This window comes from Mauremys reevesii, linkage group 25 (assembly GCF_016161935.1).
Source record: "Mauremys reevesii isolate NIE-2019 linkage group 25, ASM1616193v1, whole genome shotgun sequence".
NCBI classification, from domain to species: Eukaryota; Metazoa; Chordata; order Testudines; family Geoemydidae; genus Mauremys; species Mauremys reevesii.
The window spans coordinates 2,951,689-2,978,638 of NC_052647.1; the positions used below are offsets into that span (position 1 = coordinate 2,951,689).

General features: G+C 56.6%; 1 protein-coding gene across 1 annotated transcript; it reads left to right on the forward strand.

The window, feature by feature from the left end:
* Window positions 1–5,795: 5,795 nt before the first annotated feature.
* Window positions 5,796–24,853, forward strand: EPHX3 (epoxide hydrolase 3). Its single transcript, XM_039514680.1, has 8 exons — window positions 5,796–5,868; window positions 9,264–9,526; window positions 16,826–16,911; window positions 17,497–17,672; window positions 18,476–18,604; window positions 18,987–19,090; window positions 21,751–21,899; window positions 24,439–24,853. The coding sequence occupies exons 1-8, from the start codon at window positions 5,796–5,798 to the stop codon at window positions 24,656–24,658; spliced, it is 1,200 nt and encodes a 399-aa protein (XP_039370614.1). The 3' UTR covers window positions 24,659–24,853.
* Window positions 24,854–26,950: the final 2,097 nt, after the last annotated feature.

Sequence of the window (26,950 nt, forward strand, 5' to 3'; positions counted from 1 at the left end):
CGTCTACACTACGGGACTATTCCGAATTTGCATAAACCGGTTTTGTAAAACAGATTTTATAAAATTGAGTGCGCACGGCCACACTAAACACATTAATTCGGTGGTGTGCGTCCGCGGTCTGAGGCTAGCGTCGGATTCTGGAGCGTTGCACTGTGGGTAGCTATTCCCTAGCTATCCCATAGTTCCCGCAGCCTCCCCCGCCCCTTGGAACTTCCGGGTTGAGATCCCAGTGCCTGATGGGGCAAAAATCATTGTCGCGGGTGGTTCTGGGTAAATGTCGTTAGTCACTCCTTCCTCTGGGAAAGCAACGGCAGACAAGCATTTCGCGCCTTTTTCCCCTGGATTGCCCTGGCAGATGCCATAGCATGGCAATCATGGAGCTTGTTTTGCCTTTTGTGACTCTCACCGTATGTGTACTAGATGCCGCTCACAGAGGCGATTCAGCAGCGCTACACAGAAGCATGCTTTTGCTTTTGCATGACAGCAGAGATGGTTACCAGTCATACTGCACCATCCAAACCCTTCCATAAATTGGAACTGGTGAGGATGATTATGGCTACCAGTCCTGTTGTACCATTTGCTGCTGTCATAAGTGCCCCTGGCTGCTCTTAGCCAGGGGCGCAAAAGCCAAAATTGGGAATGACTCCCTGAGTCAATCCCTCCTTTTTGGTATCTAAAAATAGAATCAGTCCTGCCGAGATTATAGGTAAGTGTACTAGATAACCACTGTATCATAGAACCAGAGAGCACAGCTGCTCTGTGTCAGATCCTGCAGAAACTATGATCTGTATGCTATTCACAGGGGGTGCTCCTGTAACAACCCCACCTGTTGATTCCGTTCTTCCCCCAGCCTTTCTGGGCTACCGTAGCATTGTCCCCCCACTTGTGTGATGAAGTAATAAAGAATGCAGGAATAAAGAGACATGGTGACTTGTTAGTGAGAAATGAGTGGAAGGCAGCCTCCAGCTGCTATGATAGTCCAGACAGGACATTAAGCAGTGTGTAGGAGAGAAGCCCAGCATCCCTCTGCTAGTCCAGGGGCAACTGAATCTGTTCTTTACACATGAAGGGTGGGGGCTGATGGAGCTCAGCCCCCTGTTGCTATGATGACGATGGTTACCAGCCATACTGCACCATCCACCAGAAAAAATTAGGGCCAGGCGCCCACGGATGCTAATCAGCATGGTTACTGCCCCATGTGCCAATAGGCTGATGACGAGGATGGTTACCAGTCCTTTTGTACCATCAGCCACCCATGGCAGGGGGGGGGAGTGAGGATGTTGGTGTTGACGGCTGCAGCATCGTGTCTATCTGCAGCATTCAGTAAAGATAGGGTGACATGTAAAAGAGTCAAGACAGGATTGTTTTCCCTTTCGCTTCTGGGGGTGGGTGGGGGGGGTGAGTAGATTGCCAAGCTATGTCCTGACCCACCGCGGACACTGTGTTTGACCCTAGAAGCATTTGGAGCTCAGCCAAGAATGCAAATACTTTTCGGAGGCTGCAGGAACTGTGGGATAGCTTCAGTCCTCCAGTCCATGAGCGTCCATTTGATTCTTTGGCTTTCCGTTACGCTTGTCACGCTGCAGTGCGCTGAGTCCCTGCTATGGTGTCTGTCTGGAGATTTTTTAAAAAGGATTCTGAATTTCATCTTCTGTAACGGAGCGCTGATAGAACGGATTTGCCTGCCCTTACAGCAATCACATCTGCATGGTCCGTGCTGGAGCTCTTTCTTTATTTTGATTTCGGACTGCATCGCCACCCGTGCTGATCGGAGCTCCACGCTGGGCAAACAGGAAATATTCAAAAGTTCGCGGGGCTTTTCCTGTCTACCTGACCACTGCATCCGAGTTCAGATTGCGGTCCAGAGCGGTCACTGCTGCACTGTGGGATAGCTCCCGGAGGCCAATACCGTCGATCAGCGTCCACACTAACCCTAATCCGATATGTTAATACCGATATTAGCGTTACTCCTCTCGTTAGGGAGGAGTACAGAAACCGGTTTAAAGAGCCATTAAAATCGATATATGGTGCCTCCTAGTGTGGACGGTTGTGGCGTTAAATCGGTTTTACGCTCCTAAAACCGGTTTAAACGCCTAGTGTAGACCAGGCTTCAGTTACCCAGGAAATGGGATCCCACCTCCTCTCCGAGTTTTGCAATCCAGCAGTCTGCCTGGCTAGGCTGGGGCACTTCTCACAACCTCAGAACATCTTGCACAGCAGTTCTATCTGGCTAACTCTGTGGGAAGAGTCTGTCACCCAGGCCTGGCATCCTGGCATGCTAAGGGCATGGTGATTTCCTGTGTCTGCACTATGGGGCACTGAGGGTACCCAACAGCTGATCCCAAACCCGGCTCCCTGCCTAGCCCGACAGGCGCACAGCCCTTGTCTGCCCTAGGGCTTAGTCTGCCTCACAACCACAGACTGAAGGGAGGGTTGGGTCAGTCCTGTCAAGGGCTGCCAACTTTCTAATTGCACAAACCTCAACACCCTAGCCCTGTCCCTTCCCCAAGGCCATGCCCCCTTCCCCCCACTTGGTACATTCCCCCTCCCTTGGTGGCTCACTCTTCCCCCACCCTCACTCACTTTCACTGAGCTGGGGAGGGGGAAGGGCTCTAACTGGGAGTGGGGGCTCTAGGGGCTGGGGCAGAGGGGTTCAGGGTGTGGAATGAGGCTCTGGGCTGGGGCAAGGAGTTGGAGTGGGGAGGTGAGGGGTTTGGGGTACAGGAGGGGGCTCTAGGGTGGGGTGGGGTGTGGGCTTACCTCCAGCGGCTCCCACTCACCAGCGCAGTGGAGGCATTAAGACAGGCTTCCTTCCTGTCCTGACTCCGTGCTGTGCTCTGGCAGCGGCCAGCAGGTCTGGGTCCTAGGCAGAGGCACAGCAGGCAACTCTGTGCGCTGCTCTCACCCTTAGGCACTCCCTGCAGTTCCCCGGGGGGGGGGGGCAGCACACGGAGTCAGGACAGGTAGGGACTAGCCTGCCTTAGCTCTGCTGTCAGGGTCCTTTTGGACCACAGGTTCTGTTCAAAAACCAGACACCTGGTCACCCTAGTCCTACCCCACAGGGCAGTTGAGACATCAAGCAGGCAGGGAGCTGGCCAGAGTGTGCAGCCAGCCAGCAGCAGAGCTGGGGCCAGAGCCCGCCCCCAGGCTGGGAAAGCGCCCAGCACTCATTGCTCGGGGTGGTATGGCTGCAGCAGGCGGCCCCAGTGCTGCTGGGTGCCGCACAGACTGAGAGATGGGCCCGGCTCTGCCTGGGGCGCTCCCCCCGCCCCCCAGCAGCTGGGCAGTGGGGCGCTGAGCACCACCCAGCAGGCCTGGCCTTGAACCACGTGACTCATTTGGCCGGGGAGGCCCAGGCCCAGCACGTGCAGCCTCTGCCTGGCCAATGGCTATCCGGCTCTCCCCACTCCCGTGAGCGCTTCCCCATCAGGGGGCGGGGCTGAGTGCGCTGATCCCGCCCACCCCCGTTCTCATTGGCTCCCAGCCGTAGAGCGCTCCAGCGCCCACCGACTGCTCCCGGGGGCTCCGAGAGTCGAGTGGCCAATCATTGAGCCTGTGCTGGAGCCGGAAGGGAACGGGCTGGGCCGAGAGCTCAGGTAGGTGGGGCTGGAGGCTGGGGGCTAGGTCAGAGGACGGAGCAGGATCAAAAGGGAATGTAGCCGGGGGTTGGGGGTCGGCGCTGTGGCTGGGGTTATGGGGGGCAGGTTCCCCTCGGGCTGGGGGTTGGTGCTGTGGCTGGGGTTATGGGGGCAGGTTCCCTAGGGCTGGGGGTTGGTGCTGGGGCTGGGGTTATGGGGGGCAGGTTCCCCTAGGGCTGGGGGTTGGTGCTGAGGCTGGGGTTATGGGGGCAGGTTCACAAGGGGCTGGGGTTGGTGCTGTGGCTGGGGCTATGGGGGCAGGTTCCCCTAGGGCTGGGGTTAGCGTTGGGGCTGGGGTTATGGGGGCAGGTTCACAAGGCGCTGGGGTTGGCGCTGGGGCTGGGGTTATGGGGGCAGGTTCACAAGGCGCTGGGGGTCGGTGCTGTGGCTGGGGTTATGGGGCAGGTTCCCCTAGGGCTGGGGTTGGTGCTGTGGCTGGGGTTATGGGGGTAGGTTCACAAGGGGCTGGGGGTCGGTGCTGTGGCTGGGGTTATGGGGGGCAGGTTCACAAGGCGCTGGGGGTTGGTGCTGTGGCTGGGTTATTGGGGCAGGTTCACAAGGGGCTGGGGGGGGCAGGTTCACAAGGGACTGGGGGTCGGCGTTGTGGCTGGGGTTAAGGGGCAGGTTCACAAGGCGCTGGGGTCGGCGCTGTGGCTGGGGTTATGGGGTAGGTTCACAAGGGGCTGGGGATTGGCGCTGGGGCTGGGGTTATGGGGGCAGGTTCACAAGGCGCTGGGGGTCGGCGCTGGGGCTACGGGGGCAGGTTCACAAGGGGCTGGGGGTCGGAACTGGGGCTACGGGGGGCAGGTTCACAAGGTGCTGGGGGTCGGCGCTGTAGCTGGGGTTATGGGGGTAGGTTCACAAGGGGCTGGGGTTGGCGCTGGGGCTGGGGTTATGGGGGCAGGTTCACAAGGGGCTGGGGTCAGTGCTGGGGCTACGGGGCAGGTTCACAAGGCGCTGGGGGTCGGCGCTGGGGCTACGGGGGGCAGGTTCACAGGGCGCTGGGGGTTGGCGCTGGGGCTGGGGCTATGGGGGGCAGGTTCACAAGGCGCTGGGGTTGGCGCTGTGGCTGGGGTTATGGGGGTAGGTTCACAAGGGGCTGGGGTTGGCGCTGGGGCTACGGGGCAGGTTCACAAGGGGCTGGGGGTTGGCGCTGGGGTTATGGGGGGCAGGTTCCCCTAGGGCTGGGGGTCGGTGCTGTGGCTGGGGTTAAGGGGGCAGGTTCACAAGGCGCTGGGGGTCGGCGCTGTGGCTGGGGTTATGGGGGCAGGTTCACAAGGGGCTGGGGTTGGCGCTGGGGCTATGGGGGGGCAGGTTCACAAGGCGCGGGGGGTTGGCGCTGGGGCTGGGGTTATGGGGGGCAGGTTCCCCTAGGGCTGGGGGTTGGCGCTATGGCTGGGTTATTGGGGGCAGGTTCACAAGGCGCTGGGGGTCGGCGCTGTGGCTGGGGTTATGGGGGGCAGGTTCACAAGGGGCGGGGGGTCGGCGCTGGGGTTATGGGGGGCAGGTTCACAAGGCGCTGGGGGATGGCGCTGTGGCCTGTGACCTGGAGTTCAAGGCTGCAGCTGGGATCCAGCTGCCTGGGGAGGCTGTCCCCAGCCACAAGCCTGTGTAGCCCATGAAGAGGTGTTCCCTGGTTGGAGTGCCATCTCCCCCAGCTGCACCCATGTCCTGCTAGTGTCACCACAGCCATGTCTGGGCTGCACCTGATTCAGGCCTTGGCTCTGGAGGCAGCAAGCTGGGTGACCCTGCTGGACAGAGTGCACTGTGTCCCCAGGAGCCTCATGGCTGGATCAGACTGACTGTCCCCCTGCCCTGCCCTGCCCTGCCCTGCCCCCTGGGGTATCTCGCAGAGAAGGGACCAGGTGATAGGGTTGCCTGCCCTAGCAGGGCCTGGACTTGATGCCCCAAGAGGTCCCTTCTGGCTCTACATCCTGTGACTCCAACTGGATTCCACGAATCATTGTGGCTGCCCCGGCCGAGTCTCACTGTGGGTAGAGCCTCTGCCTCAGGCCTGAGCCCTGACCTGAGCTGGGGGGATCGTGCTCTGTGGGGCCAGCCACAGAGTGGGCTTTCAGATGAACGGGCCCATCCCCAGTTGTCGGTGAGCTCATGGGTTCAGCTCTTGATGCAACTCCTGGTCGTGGCTGGACAGACATGGCCCTGGGACGTGACACTGTGTGTGATCTCTTCCTCCTGGACCTGGATATGATGGGCAGAGGGGGCAGATGTGAGGGAGGTCACACACACCCTCAATGGAGGAGGAGCTGGGGGTCGAGGCGGGCATGGATGGTGCTGTACAGTGAGGCAAGTCCTGCCCAGAGGAGCTGGTGCAGTCCAGTGCTGTACACTATGCAGTCTCGTGCCAGGACCCCTGTGGCCTGGGTGGTGCGGTGGTGCGGCACTCAGTGCAGGTGCCATGAAATCAGGAATGGGTGAAGGAGATTAAAGGGTGTGAGGCAAGGAATAGTAGAAGTGGGAGGGGCCTGGAGCTGGATTGTAATTGTGCAGAGCCTGGAAAGCAGGCTGGACGCAGAAGAAGCTGGTCTGCAGCCAGGGTTAGATTGGACTGGAGCAGAGCTGAGGTGAGATTTGGGGGTGGCCAAGGGGAAGGGAGGCTGTGGCAGGTGAGAGGGACCCAGAGGTTTATCAAAGGGGAAGGATGTGGTAGAGAAAAGCACCAAGACTTGGTTACAACCTGGACAGAGGGGCTGAGCCCTTTGGGGTGGGAGAGCGAGTAGTAAAAGTGTGGGGAGAGTGGGGGCAGCCAGAGAGAGGCACCAAATGCAACTGGGGAGGAGGTGGCTAGTGAAGAGGGCAGGGGTCAGACATTGGGTGGGTGGGTGGGTGGATGTCGGCAGTTGATAGTGTAACCCCTTTGGGGTCTAGAGAGCATGGCCCCTTTAAATCTTTTTCCCAAGGGGGAGGGGGAGAGTTAGAAAAAGGAGGGAAACTCCAGGGGGCAGGGCTGGAGCTGGAGGGAGAGAGAGGAGAGGCAGCATGGCTGGCCCTGGAGAAGGAAGCAGAGAGAACCTGCCGGAGGCCTGAGGAGGACAGGCCCGATCGGGGACAGCCCAGGACAGGAGCCAGGAGGAGCCCTGTGCCGGGGGGCATCACCCAAGGAGGACAGGCCGGAGCTGGACCCAGTATCACGGCTGCCTGGAGCTGCCTGGGGCTGTGAGTACTGGGGCTTGTGACTCTGCACTGGGAATAAGGAGGGAGGCTGTTAGATAGTTAAGTGGGGAGGTGGTCGCTCTGTGCGGCTTTGCAGAGAGCGGCAGAAGAGGGCACCGGAGGGGTTTGCTGGGGAGAGTTCACTGGCGCCGAAGACGACCAGGAGCACCAAAGACTCACCACCGGACTGGAACTTTGCTCAGGCCTCCTGAACTGTGTGCGCAGACACATTGCTCAGTGTCTGCCCCTCCAGACTGTGCTACCACTGGGCCTGTGGGGCCTTGTTTTGAATGCAGCCCTGTTTTTACTGCTCCCCCTATATTTCTCCTTGTTGCTTTTCTCCTCCCAGCCCTCCCTTTGTTATGTCCATTGTACTTTTCCTGTGGGTGGGTGTGTTCACTCTGGGGGGTTTGGAACAGGTGCCCCTGGGGTGGAAGGGATTTCTCCTGCTGCATTCCTGCGCGCGCTGTCTCTTGGCCAGAGCTGCCTGCAGAGCAGACTCCATCTTGGCTACGAGGGCGCTAAAGTTACAATAGAGACACCTCCCCCCCTCCCCCCCCCATCCTGTGCTGAGGGAGTGTGGTTCCTGCTGTGTGGCCAGCAGGGTGAACACAACATGTCTGGGGGTCAAATCTGTGGGCCCCTGGCTTTTAAAAACAATTCCCTTGTAGGCAGATCATTATTGTCCTGTTGCACCATCTGAGAGGCCAGGGTTCGAGGCTGGGGCTCCTGGACACTGGATGGACCAGGGTGCAGCAGTGGGTCCAAGTGAGTCACACAACCCCCCCCAAGCCAGTGCCTCCTGAGCCAGTGCACTGCCGGAGCGCTTTGCTTTGGAGCCCAGGGAAAGGCACTGGGCTTGTGCCCTTTGCTCCTGCTCATTGTGGGATACAGAAGCGCTGGGAGAGTTGGAGACAGACACATGCTCTCTCATTCACTTCTTGCACTAGACATTCAGTTCCAGTTTAGCCTGGTGGGTTCCGCAGGCGGGGAGGCAGCTTGCAGCTGACTGGGCTCGCTAACCTAGACAACAAAGGCAGAACGAATTCCAGCAGCTGGGACCTGAACTGAGATAGTGTCAGATTGGCAATGAGGCACAGATATTTGCCAGGGAGGAGTATTGGCATTGGGACGACTCCCCTGGGGAAGAGCTGATTTCGCCATCACCCAGAGGTGGGATGTGTAAGAGCCCCATCCCTCAGCCAGCAGTTCTGGGTCCATGCAGGAGTCCCTGGGTGGGGTCTGCAGCCTGGGCTCTGCTGGGGATCGGACTAGGTGAGAAAGGTCCCTTCTAGCTGAGGTAGTGAGTTCTTTGTCACTGTTTAAAACTCTCACTGAACTTTCCAAACCTGGGAGCATAAAGCTGGGTCCTGGTCCAGGCACTGCCAGGAGTGGCCTGGTGGTTGCTGCTCCTTTGTGGGTCACCGCAGATGTTCCTCCTACTCCAGGCTGGGAGTGAGGCAGGGCTGAGCTATGCCAGTCCATGCCGGCTGTGCAGATGTGTGTGACATGCTGTCCAGTGGCACAGAAGGTCCCAGCTCTGCTCTTCTCCATCCCATGTCACAGCAGGGCTCTGGCACCACTCACCCAGCTTCTCCAGCTCTAGCAGAGACCTCCTAGCACTCACAGGGGCCTCAGGGCAGACTGCTGCCTCTGGGCTGCTCTGCACAATGGACTGGGGGCCTCGGGGCTTGGCAGGAGCTGGCTCCCTGGTCTTGGGCTGGGCCAGCTTGTTGCAGTTGGGGCTGAGATGCTGGGGCCTGTGTCTGCAGATCTCAGCAAAGTTGGGAGGGGGAGGGTTAGATCAGGTACCTTGTGGGTATTCTGTGTGGGCTGGCCTCCCCGGCTGCACTACGTTTTCCCTGCTGTGCTGTCCCCCTTCACCTTGGGGCTGGGGGAACCCGTGGGTGCTGCGGGAGTGACGTCCAGGACAGTGTTTCCATTTCAGGTGAGAACCCTCTGCCCCAAACACCCAGCTCAGAAGATGCCATCCCCTGCCGCATTCCCTGAGCAGCTGGAGGAATTTCTGTAGGACCCCATCAGATTCCACAGGGCTTTCCCTAGGGACTGAGGGAGTGTCCAGTTCCACATGCTCCCTTGGCCTGGGGCCTGCTATTATCCCTTGCTTTCAAGGCTGACATGTGGGTGCCATCTAGGGGTGGGATGGGGGGGAGTGGGGTGGGGCAGGGCAGCCTGGGGGCTCTCTAGGGATGGGAGTGGGGTGGCCTGGGGGCCCTGCTGGGCTAGGGGATGGGAGCAGAGAAGGGTGGGCAGGGGGACCAGAGCACAGGGTACGTTAAGGACCCCCCACTTCAGGTGCTCATGGGCCCTGTGACAGCAGGCGGTGGGGTGTTGAGTGCTAGTGAGCACCCCCTGGTGATGTGAGGAGAGGTCCAGGGGATGCTAGCTCCCCAGTGTGACCCCTCCCTCCTTGGCCTGTTCCCCCTGCAGTCCTGGGCCTGAAGGAGATGGCGCTCTCCCTCTACCACCTGCTGCTGGTCCCCACCCGCCTGCTGCTGAAGCTCTCCAAGCTCTTAGACTGGCTGGCCATGCGTAGTGCCTCCTACCTGGCGGCGGCTGCCTACTGCCTGTGGGTGCTGTGGTTGGTGCTGACCCAGGGGCCGTGTCGGGCCTTCCGCTGGAGGGTGCGAGAGACGCCACCACCGTGCCTTACCGATGCCTCCTATGGGGAGCACCGCTACCTGCAGCTTAAGGTGCTGTGGGGTGTGTTTGGGGGGAGGGGGAGGGATGGGTGGGAGGGACCGTGGAGCTGGGTCAATCCCTGAACTGATTCTCCTGCAGCTCAGTGTCTTGAGGGGCAATGGCCTGGAGAGACCAGTCTCCAGGCTGCAGCTCTTACCCCTGTGATGGTTCTTGGGATGCCCAGGAATGAGTCATCTTGGAACCCCCGGCCTCCAGCCAGAGGAAGTCTTTGTGCTTAAGTGGGTGTCAGCTCCCTGCCACCTCCAGTCTGTTAGCCCCCAGACAGCCCTTCCTTTGCCTTGCAGGTTAATAATAGGTGCACCCCAGTCTTGGCACCCCTGTGAAGCATTCCCCTGTAGTGCCTAGCCCCCTGTCCACTGAACATGGAGACTTGGCAGGTCAGCTGTCCAAGGGACAGCACACACCAGCTGGGATGGTTCAGCGTCGTGTCTAACACCACAGGGCTGAGTTCCAGTTCAGGTGAGAACAGGCGTACAGGTCGTATCGAAGAGCGAGAGCTAAGAGCTAGTGAGTGAGGATGATGGAAATGGGAAGGTGACACAAGACAAAAACATAACACGATACTTAGAGCACATCAGACACGTGGACCCGTCCATCTCCCTGAAAGGTCTGCGGCAGTTGTTCCAGACAAGGCTGGCTGGGAGCTTGTTTTCATGCATGTAAACATGCTGTGCTTTTACTTCCTGAGTGCAGGACATGGGGTGTCTCCTTGCCTCTGCGTGTATCCCCAGAGTTCACTCCCTTTGCTCCTTTCTTGTTGACTCCATGTGTAAATGGGGCTTCCCTGGTGTTGACTCGCAATGCTTATGCTCCATGGCTGACAGAGAGATCAGTGAATCTACAGCTGTTGTCTGACCCAGAACCTGTCCTCTCTGCCTCGGACACAGACATTAAACCAGGGGTCTCAAACCCGTGGCCCGCAAAGTTATTTTCTGCAGCCTGCGAGCTCCTCACAGCCCCCCAGCGTTTACCTAGAGCGGCTCTGGCCCGGCGTGCACCGGGGGGCAGGGCAGGCTCCCTGCCTGCCTTGCCCCCATGCTGCTCTGGGAAGTGGAAAGAACGTGGGGGAAGAGAGGCACAGGGATGTGTGTTGATGTTGCTTCAGGCGTCACCCCCAGCAGCTCCCATTGGCCGCAGTTCCCTGTTCCCGGCCAATGGGAGCTGCTGGGGGGGGGAGGTGTCTGAAGCAACAGCAACACATGCCACTGTGCCTTTGCTCCCCCACGTTCCAGCCCTTCCCAGAGCAGCGCGGGGGCAGGGCAGGCAGGGAGCCTGCCCTACACCCAGTGTGTGCCGGGCCAGAGCCCGAGCCCCTGCTGCACCCTGACCCCCTTCCCTGAGCCCCCTGCTGCACCCCGACCCCCTTCCCTGAGCCTCCTGCCACACCCTGCACCTGATGCCCTGCCCTGCCCCCCCTGCTGCACCCCTCATCCCTCCTGCACCCCCTGGGGGCAGGGAGGGGGCAGAGTTGGGGGTGGGGATTTCGGGGAAGCGGTTGGAATGGGGTAGGGAACATAAGAACATATAACATAAGAACATAAAAATGGCCGTACTGGGTCAGACCAAAGGTCCATCTAGCCCAGTATCTGTCTACCGACAGTGGCCAATGCCAGGTGCCCCTGAGGGAGTGAATCTAACAGGCAATGATCAAGTGATCTCTCTCCTGCCATCCATCTCCATCCTCTGACGAACAGAGGCTAGGGACACCATTCTTACCCATCCTGGCTAATAGCCATTTATGGACTTAGCCACCATGAATTTATCCAGTCCCCTTTTAAACATTGTTATAGTCCTAGCCTTCACAACCTCCTCAGGTAAGGAGTTCCACAAGTTGACTGTGCGCTGCGTGAAGAAGAACTTCCTTTTATTTGTTTTAAACCTGCTGCCTATTAATTTCATTTGGTGACCCCTAGTTCTTGTATTATGGGAATAAGTAAATAACTTTTCCTTATCCACTTTCTCAACATCACTCATGATTTTATATACCTCTATCATGTCCCCCCTTAGTCTTCTCTTTTCCAAACTGAAGAGTCCTAGCCTCTTTAATCTTTCCTCATATGGGAACCTCTCTAAACCCCTAATCATTTTAGTTGTTCTTTTCTGAACCTTTTCTAGTGCTAGAATATCTTTTTTGAGGGGAGGAGACCACATCTGTACACAGTATTCGAGATGTGAGCGTACCATGGATTTATATAAGGGCAATAATATATTCTCAGTCTTATTCTCTATCCCCTTTTTAATGATTCCTAACATCCTGTTTGCTTTTTTGACCGCCTCTGCACACTGCGTGGACATCTTCAGAGAACTATCCACGATAACTCCAAGATCTTTTTCCTGACTCGTTGTAGCTAAATTAGCCCCCATCATGTTGTATGTATAGTTGGGGTTATTTTTTCCAATGTGCATTACTTTACATTTATCCACATTAAATTTCATTTGCCATTTTGTTGCCCAATCACTTAGTTTTGTGAGATCTTTTTGAAGTTCTTCACAATCTGCTTTGGTCTTAACTATCTTGAGCAGTTTAGTATCATCTGCAAACTTTGCCACCTCACTGTTTACCCCTTTCTCCAGATCATTTATGAATAAATTGAATAGGATTGGTCCTAGGACTGACCCTTGGGAACACCACTAGTTATCCCTCTCCATTCTGAGAATTTACCATTAATTCCTACCCTTTGTTCCCTGTCTTTTAACCAGTTCTCAATCCATGAAAGGTCCTTCCCTTTATCCCATGACAGCTTAATTTACGTAAGAGCCTTTGGTGAGGACCTTGTCAAAGGCTTTCTGGAAATCTAAGTACACTATGTCCACGGATCCCCCTTGTCCACATGTTTGTTGACCCTTCAAAGAACTCTAATAGATTAGTAAGACACGATTTCCCTTTACAGAAACCATGTTGACTATTGCTCAAGAGTTTATGTTTTTCTATGTGTCTGACAATTTTATTCTTTACTATTGTTTCAACTAATTTGCCCGGTACTGACGTTAGACTTACCGGTCTGTAATTGCCGGGATCACCCCTAGAGCCCTTTTTAAATATTGGCGTTACATTAGCTAACTTCCAGTCATTGGGTACCAAAGCCGATTTAAAGGACAGATTACAAACCTTAGTTAATAGTTCCGCAACTTCACATTTGAGTTCTTTCAGAACTCTTGGGTGAATGCCATCTGGTCCCGGTGACTTGTTAATGTTAAGTTTATCAATTAATTCCAAAACCTCCTCTAGTGACACTTCAATCTGTGACAGTTCCTCAGATTTGTCACCTACAAAAGCCAGCTCAGGTTTGGGAATCTCCCTAACATCCTCAGCCGTGAAGACTGAAGCAAAGAATCCATTTAGTTTCTCCGCAATGACTTTATCGTCTTTAAGCGCTCCTTTTGAATTTTGATCATCAAGGGGCCCCACTGGTTGTTTAGCAGGCTTCCTGATTCTGATGTACTTAAAAAACATTTTGTTATTACCTTTGGAGTTTTTGGCTAGCCGTTCTTCAAACTCCTCTTTGTCTTTTCTTATTACACTCTTGCACTTAAGTTGGCAGTGTTTGTGCTCCTTTCTATTTGCCTCACTAGGATTTGACTTCCACTTTTTAAAGGAAGTCTTTTTATCTCTCACTGCTTCTTTTACATGGTTGTTAAGCCACGGTGGCTCTTTTTTAGTTCTTTTACTGTTTTTCTTAATTTGGGGTATACATTGAAGTTGGGCCTCTATTATGGTGTCTTTAAAAAGGGCCCACACAACTTGCAGGGATTTCACTTTAGTCACTGTACCTTTTAACTTTTGTCTAACTAACCCCCTCATTTTTGTATAGTTCCCCTTTTGAAATTAAAGGCCACAGTGTTGGGCAGTTGAGATGTTCTTCCCACCACAGGGATGTTGAATGCTATTGTATTATGGTCACTATTTCCAAGCGGTCCCGCTATAGTTACCTCTTGGACCAGCTCCTGCGCTCCACTCAGGATTAAATCTAGAGTTGCCTCTCCCCTTGTGGGTTCCCGTACCAGCTGCTCCATGAAGCAGTCATTTAAAGTATCGAGAAATTATATCTCTGCATTTCGTCCTGAAGTGAAATGTTCCCAGTCAATATGGGGATAATTGAAATCCCCCACTATTATTGGGTTCTTAATTTTGATAGCCTCTCTAATTTCCCTTAGCATTTCATCATCACTATTACTGTCCTGGTCAGGTGGTCGATAATAGATCCCTACTGTTATATTTTTACTAGAGCATGAAATTTCTATCCATAGAGACTCTATGGAACCTGTGGATTCGCTTAAGATTTTTACTTCATTTGAATCTACACTTTCTTTAACATATAGTGCCACTCCTCCCCCTGCACGGCCTGTTCTGTCCTTCCGATATATTTTGTACCCCGGAATGATTGTGTCCCATTGATTGCTCTCAGTCCACCAGGTTTCTGTGATGCCTATTATATCTATATCATCCTTTATCACAAGGCACTCTAGTTCACCCATCTTATTATTTAGACTTCTGGCATTTGTGTACAAGCACTTTAAAACTTGTCCCTGTTTATTAGCCTGCCTTTTTCTGATGTGCCAGATTCTTTTTTATGTGACTGTTTATCATCTGATCCGGCCCTTACGTTATACTTCTCATTCCTCTGCTCCTGACTATAACCTGGTCAGGAGCAGAGGAATGAGAAGGATAATATAAGACTCTCCCCTAAGAGAAGTCTGTGTCCGATCCACACGCTCCTCTGCAGCAGTCGGCTTTCCCCCATCTCCTAGTTTAAAAACTGCTCTACAACCTTTTTAATGTTTAGTGCCAGCAGTCTGGTTCCACTTTGGTTTAGGTGGAGCCCATCTCTCCTGTATAGGCTCCTCCCATCCCAGAAGTTTCCCCAGTTCCTAATGAACGTGAACCCCTCCTCTCTACACCATCGTCTCATCCACGCATTGAGACTCTGAAGCTCTGCTTGCCTACCTGGCCCTGCACGTGGAACCGGGAGCATTTCTGAAAATGCCACCATAGAGGTCCTGGATTTCAGTCTCTTCCCTAGCAGCCTAAATTTGGCTTCCAGGACATCTCTCCTACCCTTCCCTATGTCATTGGTACCTACATGTACCACGACCACCGGCTCCTCCCCAGCACTACACATAAGTCTATCTAGATGCCTCGAGAGATCCGCAACCTTCGCACCAGGCAGGCAAGTCACCATACGGTTCTCCTGGTCATCACAGACCCAGCTATCTACATTTCTAATAATCGAATCTCCCATTACTAACACCTGCCTTTTCCTAGAAACTGGAGTTCCCTCCCCCAGAGAGGCAACCTCAGTGCGAGAGGCAACCCCAGCACCATCTGGAAGGAGGGTCCCAACTACGGGAAGGTTTCCCTCTGCTCCCATTGACTGCTCTACTTCCCTGGGCCCTTCTTCCTCCTCAACAGCACAGGAGCTGTCTAAGTGGAGGTGGGACAATTCTACAGTGTCCCGGAAAGCCTCATCAACATACCTCTCTCAGCTCCTCCAGTTCCGCCACCCTGGCCTCCAAAGTCCGTACATGGTCTCTGAGGGCCAGGAGCTCCTTGCACCGACTGCACACATACGCCACCCGCCCACAGGGCAGGTAATCATACATGCGACAGTCAGTGCAATAAACTGGATAGCCCCCACTCTGCTGCTGGGCTTCTGCCTGCATTGTCTCCTAGTTAGTGAAAGGGTGGTTTATGGAAAGTAGTTTTGGAATGTAGTTTGGTTTATAGGTTTTAGGATTTTAGGGGGGGGGCCACAGGGAAGGGATTACGGCCGGCGAGGGGCTCCCACTCCCTTGCGAAACTCCCTTGCGAAACTCCCTGTTAGCAAAGCTCCCTGGTCGCTTGTGCGCGGCTTTATAAAGCCCTGGCCTGAGTGAATGCCCCGCCCACTGATTAAGGCTCAGCCAATTACCAGAGGCTTTGAGCTTTCAAACCTGCCTCCAACTGCCAGGGGTGAGAAGAGCCGGGGCCTCATGGAAGGGGTGGAGTGGGGGCGGGGCTGAGGGCGGGGAGGAGGGAGGTGTTGTAATGCGGCCCTCGGGCCAATGTACTAGTCCTCATGTGGCCCTCATGGTCATTTGAGTTTGAGACCCCTGCATTAAACCATGTGTTCAGTTCATGTACACAGCTCCTTCAATATCAGCCATACCCCCCACCCACAATGATTCTGAGGAGTGGGATGACATCGCCTTCCATTGGAAACCTCCCATGATGTCATCGCTGGGTAAATGCCTTTAAGTGGTGTGCTCGGTGTAGTGAGTTTGTCAGGCTGTTGGAACAGTGAACCCTTTGCCTGCTGGTACCAGTGGGGCTCTGCCAGGCTCCTGCCCAGCTGTCCCCCATGGTCCTTGCTGATGTTGGGTGTGGCACAGGGGAAGCTGGGGCACGTGCATCAGACAAGGCCAGTGTCTGGGATGAGGCAAACCAGGGCAGAAGTGGGTGAACTACTGCCCGTGGGCCACATCCGGCCCGCGGGACCATCCTGCCCGGTCCCTGAGCTCCCCGCTGGGGAGGCTAGCCGCCGGCCCCTCCCCTGCTGTTCCCCCTCCCCCGCAGACTCCACTCACTGCGCCGCTGGTGCAATGCTCTGGGCAGCAGCGCAGCTGCAGAGCTACAGCCTGACCCAGTGCTCTGTGCTGCGCGGTGGCATGGCTGGCTCCAGCTGGGCAGTGTGGCTGCCTATCCTGGTGCTCTGGGCAGTGTGGCTGTAGCACTGCCAGCCACCGGTGCTCCAGGCAGAGTAGTAAGGGAGGCAGGGAGCAGGGGGGGTTGGATAGAGGGCAGGGGAGTTCGGGGTGGTGGGCAGGGCGGTCAGAGGGTGGGGAAAAGGGGGGTTGAATGGGGGCAGGGGTCCTGGGGGGGCAGTCAGGAAGGAGGGGGGGTTGAATGGGGCGACAGCGGGCAGTCAGGAGCAGGGGTTCCAGGGGCAGTCAGGGAGAAGGGGTGGTTGGATGGGGCAGGGGTCCTGGGGGGGGCAGTCAGGGGTGGGAGGATCCGGGGGTGGTCAGGGGACAGGGAGGGGTAGATGGGGCAGGAGGGCAGGCCAGGCCTGGCTGTTTAGGGTGGCACAGCCTCTCCTAACCAGCCCTCCATACAATTTTGGAAACCCGATGTGGCCCTCAGGCCAAAACGTTTGCCCGCTCCTGAACCAGGGGGACACCAGCTGCTAAGCCCAGCAGCCCCATTGTTCAGCGGAGGCACTGGAGGTGCCACCCAGCTCCTGCCATGGTGCAGCTGACCCCTGGGTGACTAGGCATGAACATTTCCTTCTCCCCCCTCCCCGTCCTTGCAGAGCCCAGGGCTGCGTTTGCACTATGTCACAGCTGGCCAGGAGGAGGCGCAGCTCATGCTGTGTCTGCACGGATTCCCCCAGAACTGGTAGGTCTCTCCGGTTACTGTTGGGTGAGAGGGGCACCTGCATCCCATGGCCTGTGAGGAGTTGGGATGAGGGGGTGTTAGTCATGTGGGTCAGGGCCCCATTGTGCTGGTGCTGCACAGACGAAGCAGCAGGCAGTCCCTGCCCCGAGGAGCTGACAACGTGATGGAGGCAGGACAGGTGAAGGGGCAGAACACACCACTGGACACGGGTTCAAAGGCTGGCCTGGAAGGAGGGCCACGTCCCCAGGGCATGGCCTGCTCAGGAACCCTGAATTCTCTCCTCAGAGTGGAGCCCTGGAGGATGGTGCCACCGAGTAGCTGCATGTTCCTCCTGCAACACCCCTTCCTCTGTGCAGAGGTGTGTCGCGCAATGCTGGGTGAGCTGTGCTGGGGGCGCTGGCTAGCACAGCTCAGGCTCCCACACTCAGGCCTGGCCCTGGGCAGCGCCCTGGCCAGGCAGCTGCGGAGGGGATGGGAGCAGGGAATGGCCTCGAGGTTTAGCTGGCAGGGACTCTCCCCCCACCCCCCAGCTGGGCAGGGTATCCCCTAGGCACGGTTTGAGCTCAGGGTTGTGTGCATTGGCAGGTTTGCCTGGCGCTACCAGCTGCAGGAGTTCAAGAGGCAGTTCCGGGTGGTGGCGCTGGACCTGCGGGGCTATGAGGGTTCAGACGCCCCGTGCAGGAAGCAGCATTACCAGATGGAGGCCCTGCTGGAGGACGTGCATGGTGTCATCCAAGTGCTGGGCACCAAGGACCAGAAGGGTGAGGAGTGGCTGCTGGACATGTGTGAATGGAGGCCTCCCACTCTGCACTTCAGCTGGGGAGGGTAGGAGCTGTGAGGGAGCTGGCCCCTCTGCTGGAGGAGAGGAACCTCCCTGCTCAAGCTGTTCCCAGGCGCAGAGGGGCCTTTCCTTGAGACCCTGCTGTGCCCCCCTTTGCACTGTCACAGATGGCTCTCCCCTTTGGATGAGTTGTGGGAGTGCCCAGCCTGAGCTATTCCCACAGAAGGGGAAGAGGGGTTCTCCAGCCCCCACAACGGCGACCCCAGAGCACCACCGAGGTTGGGTGGGGCGCTGTGAAGCCTGGGATATGCCCCTGACCCCAAACCTTAGCATCTCCCTGGTTGGACACCACATAGCAGCAAGTGGGCAGAGCTTGGCTGCCGTGTGGCAGCGTGGCTGTGCTCTGCCAAGGCAGGAGTTCCATTTCTGGGGTGAGAATTGGATCAATGAGCAGGTGTGTCTACAGCAGAGACAGACACTCAGCGTCCCATCCCACCTGCTTGCTTGCTTGGTCTGTCTGGGCTGTCCCAGCCTCTGGCCATTGCCCCAGTTGGGGAGCAGGGAGACAATGGAGGGGGGCATCTCTGTGGCAGGAGGGGGGTGCAGGGGGTAGGGCAACTCTGTGGGAGAAGTGGACATACCCTTGGCAGGGAAAGGTAGAGGGGGAGGCGGGTGGAGTGGGAGAGACAGTGTGTGGGGGGTGTGCCCTGACTGTGGAAGTCCAGCTCTGTTCAGCATTGCTCTGCCCTGACGGTTGGTCTGCCTGGCTGTCTCTACTTCCAGGCTTTACCAAGTGTATCTTGGTGGGGCATGACTGGGGTGGCGCCATTGTGTGGGAGTTCGCCATGAATCACCCTGACATGGTGGAGAAGCTCATTATCATGAATGCCATCCACTCGTCCATTCGTAAAGGTGAGGCTCTGACCTGCAGGGGTGCTGGGCTCCCCCCCCCCCAAGGGTCTGTGGCAGGTCCAGGGTGGAGGAGGCTGGTTCTTGCAGCAGCACGGAAGTTCCGACCAGGTGACAGTGGCACTCCTTGGGGTGGGGAGGCGAGGGCTCTTGGGGTCTCTGCATTGTGACTGGGGCTCCCAACCTGCCCCCACTCCCCACAGGGGCTGCAGGCTCTCTGAGCACCAGCCCAGCCCAAGTGAGGTCTGAAATGACATCACTGGCACATGCTATGTGACTTTGGCTCCTGCCTCTGGTGGGAGGCCTGGGTGTTCTGGGGGCACTGGCGTAGGAGGCCCTCCAGCCTCAGCATGTCTGTGTCTGCCTTTCTGCCCACCCGCTGCAGAGTACATAGCCTGCCACCCCTGCCAGCTGCTGCGCTCCAGCTACATATTCATGTTCCAGCTGCAGAGGCTGCCTGAGCTGCTCTTGTCTTTGGGTGACTTCCAGGTGAGAGCAGGGAGTGGGGGGATGGGTGAGGTGGGAGCAGGGAGTGGGGCTGATTGGCTGGGGGAGCTGGGGAAGAGGGGGGTGGGAAGGGTCCTGGCACCTGTGGCTCAGCTTAATTAGGATTCCAAATGTGTCCATTTATAGAACTGCCCCTTGGCTCTCCCCCAGAGCCCTGGGTGCAGCCACCTCTGGGGAGGGATGTGGCACCTGGTAACTAAGCAGCATGTTAGGGCTGGAGGTCAGGGAGGCAGGGTGGAATGGCCGCAGTGGGAGTTTAACCCTGACTCAGGAAAGCTGCCAGGCGATCGTTAATGAGTGCAGACATTTACAGCTCTGGTGTGCAGCTCCTTCAGCGCCCCATACAGCCCTGCTGGGGTATTGGGATTGGCACTGACTCCTGAGGTGAGGCCCCAGCACCATTGGGGCCAGCACAGTGCAGGGGGAGAAAACCTGCCTACTGAGTGGTGACTGGCACTGTGTCCGGCAGTCCCTTGCCTTTCGTTGGGGGTGGGTGGGGTAAAACAGAGGCCGTAACCCCACTGGCACTTGTTAAAGATCTCAGGTGCTTTTTGCAAGGGTGCTGGCCTGGCTGAATTCTGCGATTACACCCACCTAGGGAATTCAGTTCTGTCCACGCCCCCCACTTTCTTTTGGATGCACCAATTGAGCTCCCTCTCCTCCTCCTGTCCCAGTGGCTGTGTTCCACCCCAGCAGTGGCTGCATGTCAGTGGTGGGTGGAAATCTAATCTACCATTTTGTGTGTGTATTAACCTCGGCCCTGTGAGTCAGAGGGACAGTGGCTGCTTTGTAAATGGGAAACACCCATTCTAATTAGGGATCATCCCATTCCTAATGGCTGCAGTAATAAACTGCTGGTTAATTAGCAGGTGTGGAGGACAGATTAATGGGAAGGGGCTGGGAGTAGCTAGAAGGGGGGGCAGGAGCGACACCATGGAATTCATGCTGGATAAAGGTTGCTCCTACAGCAGGGTTGGGAAGGGGGAACTAGCCAGCCCCACATTAAATGGGGGAGAAGCTAGGAACCGGTAATGCAGCTAGACAGCATGGGATGGGGGGATCCCAGCGAGCGGGGCAGGGGGCATGAGTATCAATTAATTTGGCAGCTGATAATATCCCAACAGCCCTGAGGTGAAGGGGGGAACAATGGGCATGACCCTTCTAGGATGGGGCCACAGGCTGTGGTGCAGGGGTGGAGCGGGGCTGGGATAAAAGCTACCAACTGCCTTTGGGGCAGTAATTACTGGAACTACTGCAGGAGCCGCTAAATAGCAATCCAGTAAACTCTGATTCGGAGGGAGCTGAGCTTTATACTAAAGGACCCTGGCCCTTTGGAGCAAGGTGCTTTGTTCTGGGCCCCACAGCCTGTGGCCCCATCCTAGAAGGGTCATGCCTAGAGCCAGACTTCAGGAGAAAGGTAGGAAAGTCAAACCCATGAAAGAAAATAATTAGCTGGTGGAATTCACTGCTTCGGGAAGTCATTGAGGCCTGAACTTAGTGAGGGTCAAACAGGAACTGGATGTTCCTCTGGGTAAGGAGGAGAGCCAGAGTTGTTAGGTTATGACCCAAACCAAAGGCAAAACACTATGTTGGCCAGGAGATGGACAGTCCTGCTTTAGTGCGTCTCTGACAATCAGAGCCTGGGAGGAGACCTTGTGGGGACTGGCGGTGAGTTCTTACCCCTTCCTCTCTAGCAGCTGGCACTAGACCTGTCAGAGGTGGGATCCTGGGCTAGATGGGCATCACCAACCTGGATCAGCCACACACCCCATGTCTCTTCCTCCCCATCTGTGTATGTCCTGTCCATGCCTGATCTGCAGGCAGGAGCTCAGCAGTGTGACCACCTCTCTCTACATCCTCCAGGACTCACCGAGGAGATGTATTTTAGGGTCCCTCGTTATTCTGGGATTCTCCCCTCGGATATGGGATGCTTGAGTGACTCTATCATGGGGATGGGCAGGACTCGGCCCTCTCTACATGCACTTTTTGGGCCCCCACCAGGGAGATGGTACTTGCTTGATCAAAGCCACGTGGGGGTTCTAGGGCAGTGCTTCTCAACGACCAGTCCCTGAGTTCTCCCTGACACACTTGGAAGGCAGCAAGCTTGTCCCTGGTATGAAAAAGATTGAGCAGCACTGTTCTAGGAGAAGCAGCATGAGCATGCGAGGGGCCCACTCTGGGATAGAGGAGACGGAATAGGTCAGTTTCCTCTGTGGCGGCTGCTGACTTCAGCCTAAGCCTGCAGACTAGGAAGAATGGGGGCCAATTTTGGGGAGCACCCCACCTGTCTCAGTATCTGGGCAGGGTCATGTCTAGGGGGGGGAGCCCCCATATGCCAGGCTCTTGACACTAGGTGGAACTCTGCTTTGCATTTCATGAGGGCTCCCCATCCCTTCGGTGGGGGACAGGCTCACCGGCTCTGTAGGGGGCTAAGATTTGGGGCATGACACACTGTTGGCCAGGAGCCAGGCCCCCACCCTTTTGGCTCACCAGGCTCCAGATCCGAGCCATCCCTGCAGAGCGATTAAGCTGCCTGGCTCTGGATGGAACATGATGGTTTGTCTGCTGGGAGCCCTCCCCGAGGCTTACTAGGCCCCAGATCTGAGCTGTCCCTGACCCCGGCAATGTCTGTCCTGAGGCAGGTGTTGAAGGACACTTTGGCAGGCAGGAAGGGAGGAATCCAGAACCCCGAGCGGCGCCTGACAGCACAGGAGCTGGAGGCCTACATATTCGGCTTCTCCAAGCCCGGAGCACTGACACCACCCCTCAATTACTACTGGAACATATTCAGGTAGGGCCCCTGCCCCTCCATGGGGCTCACCCCTGTGCAGCACACGGAACCCAGTGAGGTGCCCTTCCAATGCTGGGGAGATGGGACGGGTGGGGGCACACGTGTGGGCTGGGAGGAGCCAGGAGGAGGAAGTGGCTGCTGCAGCCCCACTGGCTGCCCGAGCAGCCCTGCAGGAAATGAGTGGAGGGGCTAGTGGGTGGCAGCCCCGAGGCAGGAAGGGATATGCTGGGTCCTGCATAGGGCTGTAGGATCCCATTCCATCCTGTGCTTCCCCTGACACTGCCCAGAGCCAAGGGCTGGGGGATCTGTGCACACTGGGAGCTGCTGCCCCTCTCTGCTCCCAGCACCAAATCTGTGGTGTTGTGGGCCCCTGGCAGAGTCTGGTGCTGCCAGGGGTAACTATGGGCATGTTGACACTACAAACTTAGGTTGACCTATGTTAGGTCGACTTACAGCCACTGCAGATTTGTATCTACACTACCCTCCTTACCAGCACGAGTCCACTGACTTAAGTGGGGCAGTGCAGGGGGCTGAGAGCCTGGGCTCTCAGCTCTGTGCGGGGCTGCCCCCAACCCTTCCCTGGGCTCTCAGCTCCCCGATACCCACTGCTGGGAGCCCTGATGTGCTCCCCACGGGGAACTCTGCACCCGGAGCCTGGGCGGCTGCGAGGCTCCTGACAGGGAGCCAGGAACTGAGAGTCCGACGGCAGCCGGGTGCTAGCTGGAGCTCTACCCCCACCCCAGGGTGACAGCCTGAACTATGAGCTAGGCTCTAAGAGGGAGCCGTGAAATTGACAAGAATGACATCCAACAGCTGATGTTGAATGACACGGACGCTGTGTCACCCTATCTACACCGACATAAGCCCTAAGCCTCTTGTGGAGGTGGAGTAGTTCTGTCAGAGTACTAGTGCACTTACATCAGCAGGAGCAAGGCTTCAGTGTTACTCCTGGGAGAATTCTGTGCCACTGCATGTGCGCAGAATTCATATTCCCTGCAGATTTTCCGGCAGGGAAGCAGAGGGAAGCTCCAAGAGCACTCATGCACCACTCCCTAGCTGCGCAGGTACATCATTTCAGGCATCCAGAGCAGCCAGTGGAGAGGTAAATCACCATAGGGCTGGGGGCACCCCGGGGCCAGTGGCTCCTACCCTGAGCTGGGATTAACTGCTAGTCCTGGCTGGCCTGGAGGCAGGAGAGGACTGGACTTCCTCTTCCCCTGCATGGAGTGGCTGGGGCTATGTCAGACCCACTCCCAGAAACCTCCCCCAGATGCAGGAAGCTCAGCGTCCTCCAGTGCTCTACCATCCACTCAATCCCTGTGCATATGGACCTCCCATACCCAGACACCCCTGCCAAGCCTTAGCCCGTACACCCAGAACCTCCATACCCAAACCCCACCCCACTGAACTTCAATCCCTGCATCTGGAGCCCCCCTGCACCCAGACTCCCTGCCTCCAACCACTCCCCACTGAGCTCTCTACTCTCAACCCCCCATCCTGATGAGTCCCATCCCCTGTACCACCCTGAAGGGGAGGGATAGCTCAGTGGTTTGAGCATTGGCCTGCTAAACCCAGGGTTGTGAGTTTAATCCTTGAGGGGACCATTTCGGGAACTGGAGTAAAAATCTGTCTGGAGACGTGTCCTCCTTTGAGCAGGGGGTTGGACTAGGTGATCTCCAGAGGTCCCTTCCAACCCTGATATTCTATGAGCTCCCACATCCAGACCCCCACTCTCCCAGCATCCAGACCCCTGTGCTGAGCCCCAACCCCCTTCACCTGGAAGCCCCTACAGAGTCCCTGCACCTGGAACACACACCCCCAATGAGCCTCTGTGCTTCAGATCCCCTCATACTTAGACCCCACACTGAGCTGCCTACATCCAGATTGTCCCACACAGAATCCAAAACTCCCACACTTTGATCCTCCCTGGTTGAGCTTGCCTGGTGCAGAGGTCCAGGGCCCCACTGTGTTTCTGGAGTAGGCCCAGGCCTTGTGCTGTGTCAGGACTGGGTGCAGCCTCACCACTGAGTCCGTGTTCGTGGGGGTGGGGAGGCTGTAGAGTGATCTCCCACCTTTGTACAGCCATCGGCCTGTGCTCCCCACTGCCATGCTGGAGTCTCTACATTTATTTACTGACAGATAAAACTTGCAGAATTATTTTTTTGGCGCAGGATGCCCTCAGGAGTAGTAGTGTGGACACTGATATAGTTAGGTTGATGTAAGGCAGCTTACATCTACCTAACTGTAGTGTAGACCAGGCCTTAGTCAGGTGCTACCAGGCCTGTGAGTGGCAAGAACAAGACCCCTGGGTTCTCGCTGGGGTAGCAGTTCTAACTATGGAGTTCTGGGAAGGAAGGTGCAGTCAGGCAGCTGCCCCAGAGGCTGTGCCACCCCCCATCGGCACTAAGGTAACCTGAACATCCTCCCCCCTATTCCGCTTATCCTCCTGTCTTTGCCCACCATCCCTGGGCTGTGAGGGGGCACTGTGCCCAGTGCCCTGGGCAAGTGGTCACTTCTTTCTCTCTCCCCCTCCCTGCAGCAGGAGCCCTATGCAGTGCAAGGACATGCTGGTGCCCATGCTGGTGATCTGGGGGGAGAAGGACGTGTACCTGGAGGCTGGGATGATCCCCCTCCTGGAGCAATATGCGCGCAAGCGCTGCCGCGTGGAGCACATCCCTGAGGCCAGCCACTTCGTCAGCGAGGACCAGCCCGACAAGGTCAATCAGCTGATCTGGAGCTTCCTGCGGGAGAGTGACTGAGCGGGTCTGGTGCCATGCCTGGGCCCCATTTACTGGCTTGGGTGTGGCAGGGCAGGGACCTGATCCTGGCAAACCAGCCCTGGACCCTCCACTGGGCCAAGTGCCCCCACGCCCCTGCACAAATTGGTCTTGTGCAGCTGGAGAGCAGCAGCTGCTGGCTGGGAGCCCAGCTCTGAAGGCAGAGCTGCCGTTGGCAGTAGCACAGAAGGATGGTATGGTATGGTATTGCCACCCTTACTTCTGTGCTGCTCCCTGCAGAGCTGGGACCTCAGTCAGCAGCTGCCACTCTCCAGCTGCCCAGCTCTGAAGGCAGCAGCACAGAAGTAATGGTGGCATGGTATGGTATTGCTACCCTTACTTCTGCGCTGCTGCAGGTGAGGCGCTGCCTTAAGAGCTGGGTGCCCAGCCAACAGCTGCCTCTCTCCAGCCACCCAGCTCTGAAGACAGCGCAACAGTAAGGGTGGCAATACAGTTTTAATCTGGAATCGCCCTGACTATGGGCATTGGACTATAACCCATGGACTAATTCTGAAAGAACTCTTTGCAGCTACAAAGCTCACCATCTCTACTATGAATTTAATCTCAAGAACTGTACTCATGTCTGAACTTTTATGCTGATCTTTTAACCAATTCTCTCTCTCTCTCTTCTTTTAATAAAGTTTAGTGTAGTTTAGAAGAATTGGCTGTAAGTGTGTATTTGGGTAAGATCTGGAAGAACTTTCTTATATGATGAATAAGATTTTAGTAATACTCTTCATATTTGACTTTGGTGTCTGGGTGGAGGCCTGAGGCTGGGTTGCTTTAAGGGCACCGTGCTGTTAGTTTCTGGGTAACCAGTGAGGTATTATAGAAGCTGTTTTGTGCTGGCTTGGTAAATCTAAGTATTGGAATATCCACCGACTTTGGGGATTGTCTGCCCCATTCTTTGTAGCTCACCCTAATTGAGTGAGCTCTGTGCAGGCTCCCTTGGGACTCTGGTCACAGTGGTCTTTAGCTCTGTTGTTCCTGGCAGGTGGGAGCCCCTGCTCAGTGCCTGGAGCCGGGTTTCACTGCACTGGTGCCGGGGTGGTGGTGGGAGCTTAGCGCTGACCTCGCTAGAAAGGATGGCTGGGGGCAAGCAGCTCTTTTCTGCTGTGGATTCCCCACACTTACTGTTCCCCTTAGTGACTCCCTGTGCTGTTGACCGTACATATGGCTGGAGCTCAGAGTGCCTAGATGCCAGTGCCTCTCTGCCAGGGATGGGCCCCTTAGCGCCTTGACTATAAATCCATTTGCGGAGGGTGATGGCCCCTGGATAGAAAGTGCTGCATTATGGTCCTGATGCTTTGAGTGCATTTAATAAATGACATTTGGGACAGAAACCTCCATGGTGTGGGCCGTTCACCAGCCGGCAGGTGTGGCCGGCCTTGGACAAGGGATCTGCACGTCGGGAAGCCTCCCAGGACTAGTCCAGGATCTGTGTTTACTGTGTGAGTTAGGGCTGCCCTGAACGTGCCTATGTGGGGCTGTGCTTCCTCCCCCCTCCCCGCCTCAGGCTGCCCCTGCTTGCAGAGAGGCGGCAGTGCCCAGCTGGGATTGCTGATGGCCAGGGATCTGGTAAATGGGTTTGTGGATGCCTCTGGGGCTGACTGGGTCAGTAGAGCGGAGCAGCCCAGCTTACAGCTACTGACTGGGCAGAGAGGTAACGCTGTGCCTGCTTCCTCCCAAGTGGCGGGGGGGGGGGGGAGGCAGGAGACCACCTGGGCTGCCCCACTTGCTCGCTGTCCGAATTGCTAGGGCCCCAGCCTCCCCCCACGGGAGTGGGTGGGAAAGGGGAAGCTGGCCCTGAGCAGGGGGGAGCTGGCTGTTGCTGCCCCAGCCCAGTAAAGCAGCTCACTTTTGCTTTTGCATCAGCTGCTGCACAGAGCTCCCCTGTCCCCAGGGCTGGGCCCCCCACCAGGGTATCTGGGCATATCACAGACACCCCTGGGGTTAGGAGGGAGGAAGGTTCCTTATCCCCATTGTATAGAGAGGGGAAGGGACTCGCCTAAGGCTGCGCAGAGTCTGTGGCAGAATGAACTCAGGTGGCCTGGCCCAGCCCCAGAACCACAGACCAGCCTCCTGCTTAAAGTGCCCAGGGCTAGAATGAGACCTCAGCAGGGGAGGCCTGGCCTCCCCTCTCCCTAGCACAGCAACACCCCTCTGCCCTAGCTCCAGTCACCCCTGCCGCTGGAGGCTCTCCTTTCCCAGCCCTAGCTGGAGTTGCATTGCACACTGGAGGCTCAGAGAGGTTAGGGCCAGAACTATCAGCCC